Source organism: Bidens hawaiensis, unplaced genomic scaffold, assembly GCF_021521415.1.
Source record: "Bidens hawaiensis isolate Kalapana, Puna unplaced genomic scaffold, B.hawaiensis_p1.1 tig00017971_1, whole genome shotgun sequence".
NCBI lineage: Eukaryota > Viridiplantae > Streptophyta > Magnoliopsida > Asterales > Asteraceae > Bidens > Bidens hawaiensis.
Genome location: NW_027492713.1, coordinates 3,359 through 20,784, shown reverse-complemented (window position 1 = coordinate 20,784; position 17,426 = coordinate 3,359). Strand labels below are relative to the sequence as shown.

The following is a 17,426-nucleotide window of genomic DNA, read 5'->3' as shown; positions in this document are numbered from 1 at the left end:
TAGAAAATTACCGTATCCATGGATTGACACTCGGTTCTTGCCGACACTTTATTATAAACGATAGGTACACTTGCCTTTCGTGTGTGGTTTAGTTGTAGGTGAAAACCTATTTTTAAAACCCGATTGTGTGGAACTTTTATTCAAATTTTATATATATATTCGTACACGTCACTTATCAATGCAAGCCTGCGTGCATAAGTTATGGTTTACCTCATCGCAAGGTGATGTGTCGGGAATGATAGGACATGCGTGACTGCTTTCACCTGCAGCACTTGTCCCAACTTTATTTTCTTTGGACTGATTGTTCATTTGGAGCTTATCTTCCGTTATTTCAAAAGACTTGATGGTAGAAGCCAACTCTGAGAGTGTCATGGTATACAGGTCTGTGGTTCTTTTAATGGTAACCACATTGATGTTCCATGTGTAAGGTAGTGAATTCAACAACTTCATGTTGATCTCAAACAAACCATAGATGATATCGGCACTACTCATTTTGGAGACGAGTGACTCAAATCTGTTGATAAGAGAGGCTACCGATTCTCCTTTAATATGTGTAAACATGTCGAATTCTCCTTGTAATATTTTCTTTCGGTTTTCTCCCATATCCAGATTTCCTTCAAGCTCAGGTTCGTAAGACATTTTTTAACTCGGTTAGATTTTTTTTTTTTTTTTGAAAGAGAAAAAAAATTTAAGTTTTTTTTTTTTTTGCTACAGTACCGAGTTGCTACAGTGCCTAGTCACTACAGTGTTTCGCATGAGTTGCTACAGTACCCGATGCGAAGCGAAATGATTGCTACAGTACCCCCGTGCGAAGCGAAACGATTTGCTACAGTACCCGTGCGAAGCGATTGCTACAGTATCTCGGCGATGCGATTGCTATAGTACCCGTGCGAAGCGATTGCTATACCTCGGCGATGCGATTGCTACAGTACCCGTGCAAAGCGATTGCTACAGTACCTCGGAAGCGACTACTACAGTACCCGATGCAATTCTTTTTTTTTTTTTTGAGAATATAACACCCAAACTTCCAAAAAGTCAAAAAAAATTTAGTCTAAAAATCAATAAATCGGCCTAGATATGAGTTTTTAAGCCGAATCTGAGCTCGGACACTAAAACTTAAAACACTAAAAAGTTAGATTTGGTGATTCTCGTATATTTCCAAGGTGTAAGGGACTCCAAAAGAGGTGAGTAACACGAAATCAACCTCAAATCCAACAAAAACTAAAATCAAAACTCAAAAATTTTGACCCGAAAACCACAAAAAGTCGAGCCGAAAGCTTTGATACCACTTGTTTTTGTTGTTTTTGTGAATTTTCTTTGCAAGAACACTTCTTTTCTTCTTCTCAAGATCAAAACCCAAGGTTGTGATAAAAAAAACCCTCAACTAGTGAGCCGAAGCTCTGATACCAATTGTAGGTCCTCTAGATGGATCTCAAGACTTGACTCGGATCAATCCGTGTTGTTGGTTAGCGGAAATCACCTACGACACTCGGATCTCAGATCTTAGTTTTGTTATTATCAAAGAGAGAAAATGGAAGGTAGAGAGAGAAAGCTTTTATTTCCAAAAGTTGTTTCTTGAATTGTGAAAGTTGTGGAGAAATGGGTAAAGTGTCCCTTATATAGGGTCCCTTATTTCTCCAAAGTTTACATAATAAACCTACAAAATAAACGTACCGAGTACGTAATACACCAACTAAAAGCAAACTAGAACGACATACACAATCCTAAAAACAATATAGAATATTGGCCTTACACCTAGTTATTTTTTATAAATCTTTCTTTCATTAACCAGCAAATTGGTTATCCTTGAAATACCTAGGAACTCGATCATTTATCCCTAATGCCAAGCATATCAGTAAACCAATGGTTCTCGTTCAACCTGGAATTCTTTCATTAGCATTTCCAATCGTTTCCGACTTTTGAATCCATGACCTAATTAAGGTTTGTACTAATTTGTAACAAATTCTTGGATACCTAAAACGAAAACATGGTCGTCGTCGAGAATCCCTTGATATTTTGGGGTTTGGTGTAAGTAAAAAAAGGACAACTAAAATAACATTTTTAATTATGTGATAATAAATTTGACAATTTTACTCATCGGGCTACATTTCCAAAGCCCAATAGGAATCAAAACACAAAAATAATAATAAACAATTTACTAAATTTGCATATATAAAACACAAAATACAGTTTTTTTTCTATAAAAGAAATGAGCACCACTCACAAAAATTGAAACCATGACATTCGGTTCCATGGAGCATCACTCTTTCCATTGTATCAATGAGTCATGTTATATGCTTTTGTATTAAAACAAAATTATATATAAATACATATAATTTTTTTAATCAATTATGGGCCTCTTGAGAGACCGGGTTTCGGTCTCCCTCCTCGCACTCCCTTTGGGGCTAATAGGTTGTATCCTTAACAATCAAGTCACTCGCATCACATGTTAAATACACTCTATGGTTGGTATTCATGTTTGTAAGACCAATATTTGTAACTTGCGATATCAAATTACGAAACTCATTATTTATTCACGGTCAAGATAATAATTAATGCTGACGAGAAGTCCGGAAACGAGACGAGAGCTTGGTGCACACGTTTAGCTTCAATGGAGAGAGCTTCTAGATTATGTTTTATTTGGCTATACATAGAGACTTGTTGTCTTTATTTATGTGTGTTTTGTATTGTGTAAACAATATTCAAAGGGAACTCACCTTGAGTGGGATCGGTTCGTTTTAAGCTATGAATCTTTTGTTACCGGTTACGGAGTCATTCAATATTATCTTTATATATTTGTTCGATCGTTTGTTTATACCACACCCGTCTTGAGCGCTTATCAAGAACAAAACCGTTCGTTGTCGGATCCGGTTTCGGAACCTACAATGTTTTAGTTACTTACAATTGGACTCCTAACGGTTCATGCATCTTTTTCGTCATCTTAAGTACTTTTTAAATCGAAGAGATGAAATCTATCAATGGTATCAGAGTTGCTTAGAGTTGCTTTGGTAAGTTCTAGAACATTGATTCGGGCTTTTCGATAAATCAAATTAAAAGTTTGATTCAGCTGGTAAATTTCTCCCCAGCTAAGTCTTTGGTTCAAAAACTCACATGGCCACTTAAGCTTTCAATCACTTACACTATGAGTGATCCTTTTCTCGTATAGAAAACTTGGACATCCCTATGTTTCTGTTCAATCATACATTCGCCTAACTACGCTAGCCTCTGGCTTGATTTAAGTCTTTTGTGTTAGTCGAAAACTTTTGCCTCAACTTTCTCTTGAACATTCTCCCGAGCTGTCTCCCTAATTTCCTCCTAAACTTTTCACGTACTTTCTCCTTAAGCAAAGTTTCAACTGCGGAGAAACTTACTAGCTGAAAACCTTAGTCACCCCAAAGTGTTGTTAGTAGGAATTGACTTTGGATCTCCATTGAAAACTCAAGCTTCCTACCACTACACATAATCAATTCATGATGTCAAAAGGATTTAAAATTAGTCGTTATATTAGTTTTTATTGCGAATAGATCTACTGAAATAAGATTACATACTAATTACTATCTTAAGTATTACTATGAAATTATTTAAATGCTTTGTGTAGTTTAATATGATATAGCGCGTATAATAATCTAGCTAGTAACAAACAAACGAGCGTATCCAACATACATCTTTATTTTATACCTGTAGGTCCTGTGAAGGCGGATCTAATAACTATTCTTGGGTCAATCTACTTGGTGCTTAGCGGAAATCACACCAAGAAACCTAGATCTCGGATCTTGTTTTAGTATTTGTTTATTTCAGCTTTTGCTTGAGAGTTAGATGGATAAGGTAAGAGTTTGTCAAAAGCTTGTTTAGGACATGCAAAATGCTTCCTATTTATAGGGAAGCATGGCATGTCTCCTTTTCTATTATAACTAGCCCAATGGGCTTTATGTACAAATGACATTGGGTCCAATACACAACAATATACAAAGATAAGTCCGACTAAACACATACGATACAAAAGACTAATAAAATACAAAACGAACCCAACAATACGTATAAAATTTACTCACTTTCTAATAATACTTTATATCTGATTATCTATATATACATGCCCATAATCAATTAAACAATATATTCTTTTCACAGGTAACCATATTAAAATATAGAATAAGAATGGATAGTGAACTCTCAAATATGATTGATTTACTTTAGTTTGTCATATAATTTATAGTATAAATTATGAGCATGAGTAATCCAACGTATGAGTGAAAAAGAAAAAAAATCTCATATCCAGGGCCGGCTCCGAGAAAACAAAAAAACTTTTGGATCGAAGATGAAAATATTTTTGGACCTTAAGTAAAAGAAGTATTTTGTTGGGTATAAACAGTCTACTTTTTATATGGGTTAATTGGTTATAATTTAGATTGTGTAAAAAACTTTTGTATAAAAACGAGGATTAAACATGTCTCAAGTGAGGGTAGAACCCACGACCTCTTGATTATAAGTAATATCCATTTGCCACTAGACCAAACAAGTGGTTATGTAACTGTGTTTAAATATTAAATATACATATTGTTTTTAATAATGTTACATATAATTTTTTTCAAAAAAAAAAAAAAATTCGGGCCTAGCGGGGAGTCGGGCATGTGGCCATCGACCACCCAGCCACACCCATGGGCCGGCCCTGCTCATATCTCCATTATGTTTTGGGTGTGAGGAAGGGATGAGGATATGGCAGGTCAAAAAGCTCGTGGTTTGGAGTTTTTTCGAAGCTAGCTCAGCAAAAGCTCGCTCGATATGGCTCGGTTTGAAGCTGAGCCGAGCCAGCTCTGCTCAACTTGGCTCGGATAGAAAGCGAGCTTAGCCCAGCTCGGCTTTACAATTCATTTCAGCTTGAATTATTCTATTTTTAATATTTATATAATTTATCTTTTTTTTCCATATAATATATTATTAAAAATGTTAAAAAGGGGGGGGGGGGTATATCCCTCCTGAACCCCAATCAAACACTAAAGCCTATCATATACGTGATGCTAAAAGCAAACGTTCGTTCTTATTTCTCAAAACTTGTGTTATTGTTGTTGTGGGTTAGTTATGATGCTAATGGTCTTATATTGTATTCAATTGAAATCGTTATGTATTTTGCATTCGGTTGAACTCGTTATGAACTAATTTGTATTGTATTCGTTTGAAATTTATTATTATTATTTAAAAAAATATAAATCTGAGTCAAATCAAATCGAGTTGAGCCAGCTTGGTTTAAAACCAAGCATAGCTCGAGCTCCAACTTTCAGCTTGATATTAGCCAAGCCAATCCAGCTCGGTTTAAATTGATCTGAACCCGAGCATGCCACGAGTAGGCACAGATCGGCTCATGAACAACCCTAGGTGGTGACTCCTTTACAAACGAGCCAAGCCAAGCCAAGCCAACTAGGTTTAAATCGAGCCGAACCCATGCTTGCCACAGCTGGCATTGATCAGCTCATGAACAATCCTAGATGTGGACTCCATTACGAACGCTCTAATAAACTAGTTGAATTAACATCTATACTAGAGCTTAAACAAACTATTTTTTTAAACTCAACCAGAGTTAGTGGTTTGCTTGCCCTATTTTAGGAAACCCAATTTGAAGGATTAGCATTTACATGACATTACATTTACATGACAGAACACAACACACACCAACCTTTTCTATCTTCCCAAGATCTTCTTGTAATCTATTTCTCCTCAAACATCACAGTTTCACCAAACCCTAACTCTCTCACCAATCTCTCTCTCATCACATATATGGAAACATCAATCTGAACATCAATCAAACTCCTTGTATTTACTTCTTCTTCCCCAAAGAAAGCTACCTGCTTGTGTATGTAGGTCTGCTTTCTGATCATCTGTTTCTTTCTTTTTATGTGTTAGTATATTGTTGTTGATCATGAAAGAAGTCTAGAAGTTACAGACAAGACCAGAAAGAACTACAAGAGAACCACCATGTCCTAGATCTTTTCACAAGAACCCCAAAAGGGAAAACCCTAAATCACATCAAATTCAAGACATTAAAGTTCATACTTCATTTCTTGAAAATATGGATCTTTACCCAGAAATGGAAAGCTGTAACAACTCCGAAAACAGTCATCATGCCATCAACAGTTTAGTCACCGGCGCAGCCGTCTCTTCTTCCACTTCACCTTCGATCACCTCAACCCCAAGCCGCTACGAAAACCAGAAGCGTCGAGACTGGAACACTTTCAGCCAGTACCTCAAGAACCACCGTCCGCCGCTCACACACTCCCGGTGCAGCGGTGCACATGTTCTTGAGTTCCTTCGATATCTCGACCAATTTGGAAAAACCAAAGTGCATACACAGATATGCCCGTTTTACGGGCATCCAAATCCGCCTGCCCCTTGTCCTTGTCCACTTCGACAAGCCTGGGGCAGTCTGGATGCCCTGATAGGCCGACTCAGGGCGGCTTATGAGGAAAACGGATGGCCTCCAGAGACGAACCCTTTTGGGGCTCGCGCTGTGAGGCTTTACCTCCGCGAGGTTCGTGACTTACAATCAAAAGCAAGAGGTATCAGCTACGAGAAGAAGAAACGAAAGAGAGGTCCAACACAAGAACATCAACAGTTGTTCACACCCAACTTTTCACCACTCCAAGCTTTCCCTGTTCCACCAGGTGATCATATATGAACTTCAAAAGAAAGAAGGTATCATCAACGCAAGTTTCAGATTTTGGATCTTGGTGTTAATCTTGATCTAAGTTTCTTTGATTTTAAGTTGTGATGTTTATGGTATTCTTAAGATATTATCAACACGTTGCTTTTCCATGAGCAGGATATTACTGGTTACGTTTGTTTGTCACTTGTACCAAGATATTATTAAGTTGATCCGCCTGTTGTTGCCCTAGGGCTGGTTTTAGTATTATATATTTATGTAAACTGGTATTGCTTTCAAGTATGAACAATGTGGAATTGTAATTTTGTATTTTTATTTATGTTACTAGTTTATTAATCTGAATGTTTACATGGTATTAGCAAAAGTAGTAGCACTACTACGAGTGGTTGCAGAAGTTTTACTAGCAGTAATTGTACTTTCTGCTGTGGTAGTGTATTTATACAACAAAGATAAACAGTACTAACATCTGTTCAATCTTGGTTTCAACATAAGTTTGATCCAGCATCCAACTGCTAGATCTTGTGTTTCATTCATTCTACGACCAGGTAAATATTTACAAGATCTGACGGGTTGATCAAACATGTTTCAAAGATTTGCAAGCTAGTGAAGTGATGAATGATTAATTTATATTTGAGTTTAATCTGGGTTGCAATATTAGTGATGATTATCTATGAAATTAAACTTACTGCTAGGTATCATTCAAGGCCATGGTTGTAAGCGTTGATTAATACCCGATTAATCCCTAATCGGTATCCCACCGCCTAGTCACCGATTAATAGTTATTTGGTCAATATCGGTCAAAACTGAAAATTTATATATAAGATTTGGCATATATATGCATCTTTGGAAAAATGCATATAAATTCCAATCTGATTAATCGTCAGTCCGTACCCCAGCGCATATCGATTTCTACAACTCACCGTTCAAGTGTGTGAGAAATGACAACATGGAATACAAATAAGTAGTTGTGTGCTCTAAATTTATTAGTAGTTTGTTAGCTATATCTACACGAAATAGATCATTTGTTAATTTGTCCATTCAATTATCAGGTGGAATGTGGGTCATTGTTTAGTGTTGTCTTTTCAATATAAATCAAAGAAGAGAGTGATCAAAGAAATGACAGTCTTTGTTCATTGAGCCAGTGAAGTAGACCCAAAGTTGAATTGATCATATATGTAGTACATTAATTTTACTGGAATATTGTATACTATTGTTACCTAACCGTTCAACTTTTCTCATAAAGTTAGAAAACTACTTTACAAGTCACTCAACTCAAGTATATATGTATCTTTATGCGTTTATATCACATTTCGTTAAAATATTGCTAATGATGAAAATTCGGGCGTCCTACATTCGCAGGCAAATCTAATCTCACAATAGCAAAAAATTTCAAACAACTGTCAAGGACAATCCATGACGGTAGTTTGTACTTTTTGCATGACGGTTATACCGCAAGCCTTGCAAGACAAATGGTTGTTTTGATTCCTAGTGGACGGTTGTTTGGTGCTTGAATTTCACAATTGTTGATTCGACAAGGCTACATCAGACTTGAGATCATTCCAATGACCGTCAATGTTTACCACTAACTGTTGTTTATTATAGACGGTCGTCTAATATATGCCTCCAACAACTATTTGCGGAGTAAATGATATCAGTAATAGGGCTATGCTTTACAATTTCAGTTTGATGCTTGAAAGATGCGAATAAGCGTAAATGCTACCATTAATAACACCTCGTTTGGATGATTAAAAGTATGGATTGCAGGCCTCAACCCATTTTCCATTATTTTCATCATTGGTGGTTCCAAAATTTGCGTCATTAAAGCAACCTTGTAGACGGTATAGGCTGCATTTTTTTAGATGGTAATCTGCAGGGACGGACCTAGCTAGTGCTAAACTAGGGGTAGCCCCCGCTACCCCTCAACTTTTCGTCGGCGCCAGTGAAAAAAATTTGGTTTGTTTTCATATTCGCTGCCCCTGAAAAAATATAGGTTACCCCTGTTCGATTAAAGTCCAACCAATTTAAAAGCTTAACTCAATTAAAGCCTAGTCAGGTTTAAAACCCAGGCCAATTAATCCCATCAACCCTTTATAAAATAATTAAAAAAACTCGTGAAATTGGAAAAGAGTCGGACATCAAATAGCGAACCAGACAGTCAGCGTTGCACCAAACACCACCACTCCACCAGTCACCAACTGCGTTGCTGCGCTCCTCCTCCGGTCACCCAACCTCCACATTATAGCCGAGTGGTCGACGGCCGGTGCTCCCTCTTCCACAGTTCGACCTGTGCTAATTTAGGTGCTCTTCTACTTTTAATTAAAATTATAATTGTTTATCTGCTTCTATAACTTGTTAATATGGAATTGTTTTTAACCAATTGAATGATTGATTAAGGTTTATTGATAATTAAATTGGAAATTAAAAAGATTTAGGGTTTATGTATAAATTGGAATTGATAAAGGATTTATGATTTATGTGTAAATTTGAATTGCTTACAAATTTATGGTTTAAATTTGTTTATTCTAAAATTTGGAAATTCGAAGATGAAACGGTAAAGTATTATTAGTAATCTTTTTAAACGAAAATTTCAAGAAAATGATAATATTGGTCCAACACCAAGTTCAAAAAAATTTATATTGTATGAAATATGATAAAAAAAAATTGGTTACTGTATGAAATACGGTAAAAAAAAATTTGTTTACATTGTATGAAATAAGGTAAAAATATTTTTTGTAAACGAAAATTTTAAGAAAATGATAATATTGGTCCAACACCAAATTCAGAAAGAAAAAATTATTGTATGAATATGACTAAAAAAAATTTAGTTATTGTATGAAATACGGTAAAAAATATTTTGTTTACGTTGTATGAAATACGAAAAAAAAAATTTTGAACGTTACCCCCTGATATTTTGATCTAGATTCGTCACTGATCACCTATGGTATTAAAGCTAAAAACATGTTGTTGGTGGGAATTGAACTCATGACCTTGCTTTTAAAATGTTTATGGCTTACCAACTCAACTAAAATGAATTGATGGTAACATTTTCTTTTTTTTAATTGATAAAGATTAACAATCTTCCATTTTTATTTTCTAATACAAACACAAATTGTTCTTACTAATATATGTATTTTAGAAAATTATTTATATTTTATAAATTTATAAGATATGTTATTATACATATTATTTAGTTTAATTTTTTTCTTTTGTATTTTTTTAACCACCCGTGTATTACACGGGCTATATCCTAATATGACATATATACCAAAGCAAGTTTGTGTGATTTTACGTAGCGTGGATCCAAGAGGTTAAGATGTCTATTTTAAGAAAACAACTAATTCATTTTCAAAAACTTACCACGTACACGGAAACTTTGACTTCTTAAAGTGTTCCTCAAATTAGTGTGAGATTATTCAAGCAAGCACAATTTGATAAACAAAAAGATAAATTAAGGAAGTCATTTTGTAACTAAATTTACCCAAAAAAGTGTTACGGTTTAAACAATAAAAAAAACTCATATTTTTATGACACCCTCTACAAGAGGAGTTCTTAGTTGATTAGCGTAAAACATAACGGATTAGTATCGAGGAGATATGTAATTTGAACGGAAATTATTTATTTTGGATGTTTGTTAGAAAGCTTTAGCCCTCATGTCATAAACATAATAAATCTTATACTCATCAAATTGTTTGTGCTACTTGCTTAAAAGTTCTAAAATAAAAAAGATGAACTCTGTTTTTTTAAAAAGGTTACAAGGATTATTCATATAATTTACTCACTCTTACTGTTGCTCTCACTCTGTAAAGAGATATTAGACTACTTCTATTTATAACCTAGACCGACAAAAATATTAATTAAAAACTAATTTTTCTTCCTATCTACAAGAATCATTTAAACCAAATTTTTTACTTTTATTAACAACCCAACCAGCCTAACTTTTTTATTACTTAAATATATATTATGATTAATAATTTTTATTGTATTGAAAATTAACAAGACATAAATAAATTTTTATTTCTAAATATAAAATTTTCTACTAGTAATAAATAAAAAAATTAGATGAAAAAACTCATATTTGTCAAAATGTTCCTTTAGCGATATAATTCAAGTTACTATCGTCTATCGTAGCATACTAAACAAAGTTACCATTCTAGATAATATAGAAATTACATAATTATGCATCAATGCTGAATTTTGCCATCACCGATATTTTTAGAGTGACATGAGCTTCTATGCAGCGACGGACCAATAAAATTCTCACAGGGGTCGTATATAAAAAATTTTTGGTTCGGTTCGGCCGTTCAGATCAGGTCAAATCGGTATATACTTTTTATTGATCCGGTTTAACTATCCCGGTCGGGTCGAGTCGGGTTAGGTTGTGAAAAAAGATAACCAAACAAAATATCAGATAATCAGTATATTTAAAGTTATTCTATATGAGTTTTCATTAATCTAACTATTAAATCATCTACTTTAACATTCATAAGCAAGTCTTTCTCAATATGACAAATACAGTAGCCGCTTAAATTTTCATCACCCGTTCAATTACGCAAATTGAACCTCACATACTTCACTGCCGAAAAGCATCTTTCAACACTTGCGTTGAGACGGGTAATACGAGAGCTAACTTTAATAATAGGTACACCAATGCAAATGAATGGTGTTTCTTTGTTTGAACCATCAATTGAACAAGACTTTCTAAACCATTCGAGGGTTTAAATCGTGTATCTCCTTCCAAATTATCGACGTATGTCGCGAGTTCAATCGGGAGTCTTCTTTTATCACTTTCATTGAAATCGTATGGGTACATCTCGACTAATCATATTTTTGGAATAGACCTGAAAGATTGAAGAGGCGAAGGTGAGTAGTGGGGTTTACCGCTTCAAAAATCAAACAAAATAGAATTGGAATAGGTTTCGAGCTAAAAATTGGGTGGGGTTTTGGGCTTAAAATTTAGATTGTGTATTGGACTATTGGAATTAACGATTGATATTAAGCTCAAATTTAATAGGAAAAGTTGTTTATATAATATTTATATAATTATATATGTAAAATTTTCATTTTTTTTATTTGGGTCGGTCTCAAACTTCCATGGGGGTCGTATTGAAATTTAACAAGGGCATATGTCTAAATATTACAGTGGTCAGTAGGAAAATTTACGGTATATGAACACAAAAAAAAAATCACAGGGGACAGCGGACCCCCTCATGTATTAGTAGGTCCGCGAATGCTTCTGTATTGCAAAGATGTGCTCTATAGGTCATATAACTAGGTCAAAAATGTTGTTCGTCTTCTTTAATAGAGCTTCCTCATTGTCTATTTGTCTGGATTTATTGGTATGTTATTTATAAATTCGGATGTATCATAATTGTTAAGGTATGTGTGACATCTGCCCCGATCCGACCCGACCCAGGTACCCGTTTCTCTGACCCAATCTCTCTTTTATGATTTAATATTTATTTATACTTATATTTTACTTTTAATAATAATAATATATATTTCCTTCCCGCCTTGTTTCCCTCCTCTTTGCTTGTCCTTTGGTTCTTCCCGCCTAAGGATGTCTGCAGCTCCACGCGCCAGACTCCTTACATGGAAGCCTGCGTGAAGACATCTTGTTCCTGCGATGCGTGAAGAGAACTCTTCTCGCAGCGCGCTAAGAATGCATGTTCTTCCCGCAATGCGCTAAGAATGTATGTTCTTCCCGCGATGCGCTTAGAATTCTTGTTCTTCACGCAGCACGCTAAGGATGTGATTCTTCCCGCAGTGCGCTAAGGAATTGTGATTCTTTCCGCAGTGCGCTAAGGATTTTTGTGCCAGCCTTCGCGCTCGCGCACTCAGCCTTCCCGCGCTTAACCCTTGTATCTTCTGTTTATTCCAGCCTGTATGCTTTGTGTTGTCTTATCTTCTGTACTGTTGACCTAACCTATCTAATGTCTGAATAGTTACTTTCGGCGCAGCATGCGTACCAACCCCATTGGTTGGTAGATAAAGTGACTGACATTATCTTTTGAGATCTGCTTTTGCCATGCTTGACCAGTACCTTTATCTGACCTGCCCATGCCTTTTTACTGTTCGCTGTCAGCTTTATCTTGCCCCCTGCAGCTGCCATATCTTTTGATATCTTTTGTTATCTTTTGTTTTGTCTTGTTCTGTTTGTCTTGGAACCTTTTCCCCTTTTTCTGGATTTATGTCTCCTAGGGTTTTCCTATAAATAATAGTATTATTTTCTTAACACTACACACACAAAACACTTAATCTCTCCTGTTCTCTTGCTCCTTGCTCTCTCTGCGGCCTCCTCTCTGCCTCCGTCTTCCTCTCCGTTCTGCCTTGCTTTTCCGGTAATATATTATATATAATAATTTACTTATTAAATTATGACTTAAAACAAATCATTAAAAACAATAATCTTTATTTATAGGTTAACTTGTGCTTATTTCAAAGTGGTTCTTGCTGTATCTTTCATCGCATCTTTATCAAGTGAGTAATCTCGTATCTAATCCCTTTTTGTTTTAATATTTTGGGATGTTCATGTGTTCGTACAAAACTGAGTCTTAAACTGTTTATGGAGTTTTAGTCGCGCAGTATCCCATGTGTTATGGATATTTACTTGGCTGTTATTTGTATGTGTGTATCATTAACCGCTTTGTTCGGCCTATTCCGAAGTTCTCATGGATCCATTGGTAGACACGGGAGAACCTATCGTTTATGTTTTCTCTTTTGTTTACACCTGCACAGTTTTCTTGTGTTTGTGCTCAATTAGGAGTACGGATTGAACTATGAGCTATGAATCTAAGGCTTGGTCACAATCTGATTTCACCCTTGTTAGATACCAGATTAACATATGTTGCGCGCAGATTTACTATGATTATCTATGATTATCTATTAAACTTGATTTCTCACCAACACGCAAGTGTTTGACGTTTATTTTAACACATGTTCAGGTTTGCAGTAGCTGTTTTGGAGCTTGTGGACACGTAGGACGTTTTTACTTTTGGACCTAGAATTAAAATGTATCAAGACAAGTTAATGTTGTTTGAATGTTATAATTTATAATATATTGATTTATATTTTGATTTATGTTCTTTATTTTCCCCGCTGCGCGTGCGCGATAAAATGTGTATTAATAAATATTGACACCAATAGTGTCGCGAGTAATGAAGCAATATGTGGCGCCCCGATGTATAATCCGCCTTTGGTCGGGGTGTTACAGATTGGTATCAGAGCTCGTTGACTTTAGGATAGGCGGTTAGACGTAACGGCCTAGAATACCTAAGAGTCCCTTCTCGCGCATGAGAGAAATCTCATGTTTGCGCGCTTATTGTTAATTACTCGTTATTTATGAATATGCTCGCACTTGCGCAGTATATGATTTTATGTTTTATTTCACGATATTTCGATTTTTATTGACTTTTCTTGCATATTCGTTTGTTGGGATTGAAAATCCGAAAAGTCATGGTGATACATGAATAGTTGATTTTCAATTTCCATTTACGCTTATGTTCTGAGGTTGGAGACTTGAAAAGTCATGGTGATACATGAATTGTCAACCTCCAATACTCATTTTCTTGTATATTTTATATTGAAGATTGAAAAGTCATGGTGATACATGAATCATCAATCTCCAATACTCGTTTGCTCGTATATTTTAAATTGGGAATTCGGAAAGTCATGGTGATACATGAATTATCGATTCTTGATTCGAATTTGTTACCTTTATTAGGTCTGCATTTAGGGTCATTTATTTTACTTTAACTTTTGATAGTATCTAACTCCGTGAAACCAAGCTTTTCTTAAACTTTGTGCTAAAACTAAGATATTAACTAAAATTAAAATTTTTATAGAATGCCTCCGCTATCTCGCCGATTTCAGAGAAGAGAAGCCTCGCGCATGCGTAGACAGCAACGTTCCCAGGAAATGGCCGCCGCAATAGCCCAAGCCTTGAGCCAAAACAATGCCAATACCTCCAGTTACAACATTAAATCCTTCAACGCGGGTAACCCTCCAAAATTCACAGGTCTTGAAGGAGCCACCGTGATGCTCCAATGGCTTGAGAAGATTGAAAACACTTTCCTCCACACCCAATGCCCCTCAGACAGACGAACCCTGTATGCTTCCAGTGTCCTGGAATCCAGAGCGCTTACATGGTGGAATGGAGTAGCTCATGCGCGTGGCGCAGAGGCTGCTTCAAGCATGACATGGGAGGAATTCAAGGAAATTCTTACGCGAGAATTCTGCCCTCCCAACGAAGTTAAGCGCCTGGAGGAGGAATTTTGGAATCTTAAGCAATACAGCGGTGAAGCGCGCGAGTACGCGACGCGCTTCCACGAGCTAAGCTTGCTGGTCCCTCACCTTGTTACCCCTTCCCGCCGAGCCATAGAGAAATTCCTTGGGGGTCTCCCCATGGAAATTCAAGATTCTGTATGGGCCAGAAACCCAGTAACCCTCTCTGACGCCATCGAGTTGGCCGCTGTGCTCAGCGACAACCATGTCAGAGCAGGAACCCTGTTCCTGCGGGGAACTGAGAAGACCAAACCCACCAAGACTGTCCCTGAACCCGCAGAAACCAAACCTGAACCCTCAAACCATAACCAGAAACGTAGGCGCAGACAAGCTTACGCGCTTACCAACCCGCCCGTTGTCCAGCAACCCGCATACCAACCTCCAGTTTACACGCCTAACCCACTGTCAACCTACCCAGCACCTCCTGTAGTCCACAACTATGCCTTAACCAATCCAGCACTTCCTGCCCCGCCAACTAAGAAACCTTACACAGGAAACCAACCCTTTTGCCCAACCTGTAGACTTCATCACCCACCTCAAGTCCCGTGTCGACAATGTAACCGATGTGGCCGTGTTGGTCACTCTGCTGAGTTCTGTAGAGTCCTTCCCGCCAATCCAATTGCGCCAACACCACCAGTTTACCCGCAGAACCCACAACCAACCTACCAAAACCCACGACCCAGGTCGTGCTTTAACTGCGGTGATCCCAGTCATTTCCGGAACGCGTGCCCGAGACTACAAGTGCAAATCACACAAGCGAATCCGGTGAACCAGATTTCGAACCAAGTGACGCGTGGACGAGCTTTTAACATAACCGCGCACCAAGCGCAAGCGAATAATGATGTAGTTAATGGTACATTTTTACTTAACGGATTTTATGCCTCTGTACTTTTTGATACTGGCGCCGATCGAAGTTTTATCTCTCGCGCCTTCGAGCAGAAGCTTGCGCGACCGCGCAGCGATTTAAAAGAGGATTTTTCAGTTGAATTGGCTAACGGTGAAACTATTTTAATTAACTCGGTGATTAAAGATTGCACGCTTAACCTTAACGAAAACGATTTTCTGATCGACCTCATCCCCATGCCTCTTGGAAGCTTTGATGTTATCATTGGTATGGACTGGCTCTCGAAGAATCGCGCCGAAGTTATTTGCGCCAAGAAATTTATTCGCATACCTCGAGAAAATGGTGATCTTCATATCTACGGCGAGAAACCCTCCCGCGGTCTTAAACTTATGTCTTGCGCCGAAGCCCAAAGACTCATGCGGAAGAAGTGTGTTGCATTTCTAGCCCATGTGGTTAAACCTGCTGAAGAAAAGAAGCTTCGCGATATCCCTGTCGTGCGTAATTTCCCTGAAGTTTTTCCTAATGATCTTCCTGGTATCCCTCCCGCTCGTGAAGTCGAGTTCCGTATTGATCTTGTCCCTGGTGCTTCCCCCGTAGCTAAATCTCCTTATCGTCTTGCACCCGTTGAGATGCAAGAATTGGCAAGCCAACTTCAAGAGTTGACAGCTAAAGGATTCATTCGCCCTAGCTCTTCGCCCTGGGGTGCTCCGGTGTTGTTCGTTAAAAAGAAAGATGGATCGTTTCGCATGTGTATTGATTACCGCGAGTTGAACAAACTCACCATTAAAAACCGGTATCCCTTACCACGTATTGACGACCTCTTCGATCAACTCCAAGGTGCCTCTTGTTTTTCCAAGATCGATCTCCGCTCTGGCTATCACCAGTTGCGCATCCGCGATGAAGATGTTCCGAAGACTGCTTTTCGAACTCGCTATGGCCATTTTGAATTCTTGGTCATGTCCTTCGGTTTGACCAACGCACCCGCCGTTTTCATGGATCTAATGAATCGGGTGTGTAGGCCTTTCTTGGATAAATTCGCGATTGTGTTTATCGATGATGTTCTGGTGTATTCTAAGACCAAGGCCGAGCACGAGCAACATCTCCGATTGGTATTGCAAAAGCTTAAAGCTGAGCAACTCTATGCTAAGCTTTCCAAGTGTGAATTCTGGTCTGATGAAGTACAGTTTCTTGGTCATGTTGTAAACAAGATGGGTATTCATGTCGACCCATCCAAGATTGAAGCAATCAAGAACTGGATTACGCCATCCTCTCCTTCTGAGATCCGTTCCTTTCTGGGCTTAGCTGGTTATTACCGGCGCTTCATTTCGAACTTCTCGAAGATCGCTTTGCCTTTAACAGCTCTAACGCACAAAGGTAAACCGTATATTTGGGGCTCGAAGCAAGAAGAAGCCTTTCTGACGCTCAAGCGTCTGTTGTGTGAAGCTCCTGTTCTTGCGCTACCTGAGGGTAATGATGATTTTGTCGTGTACTGCGATGCCTCCAACCAAGGTCTCGGTTGTGTTCTTATGCAACGAGGCAAGGTTATCGCTTACGCATCGAGGCAACTTAAGGTTCATGAAAAGAATTATACAACTCACGATCTCGAACTTGGTGCAGTTGTTTTTGCCTTGAAGATCTGGAGACACTACC

The 17,426-nt window shown here is 37.6% G+C and overlaps 1 protein-coding gene across 1 annotated transcript; it reads left to right on the top strand.

Moving 5' to 3' along the window:
• Positions 1 to 5,555: 5,555 nt before the first annotated feature.
• On the top strand, positions 5,556 to 7,016 carry LOC143555097 (protein LIGHT-DEPENDENT SHORT HYPOCOTYLS 4-like). The gene has a single exon (XM_077044722.1). It carries the CDS (start codon positions 6,062 to 6,064, stop codon positions 6,665 to 6,667), a length of 606 nt encoding a protein of 201 aa, XP_076900837.1. The 5' UTR covers positions 5,556 to 6,061; the 3' UTR covers positions 6,668 to 7,016.
• Positions 7,017 to 17,426: the final 10,410 nt, after the last annotated feature.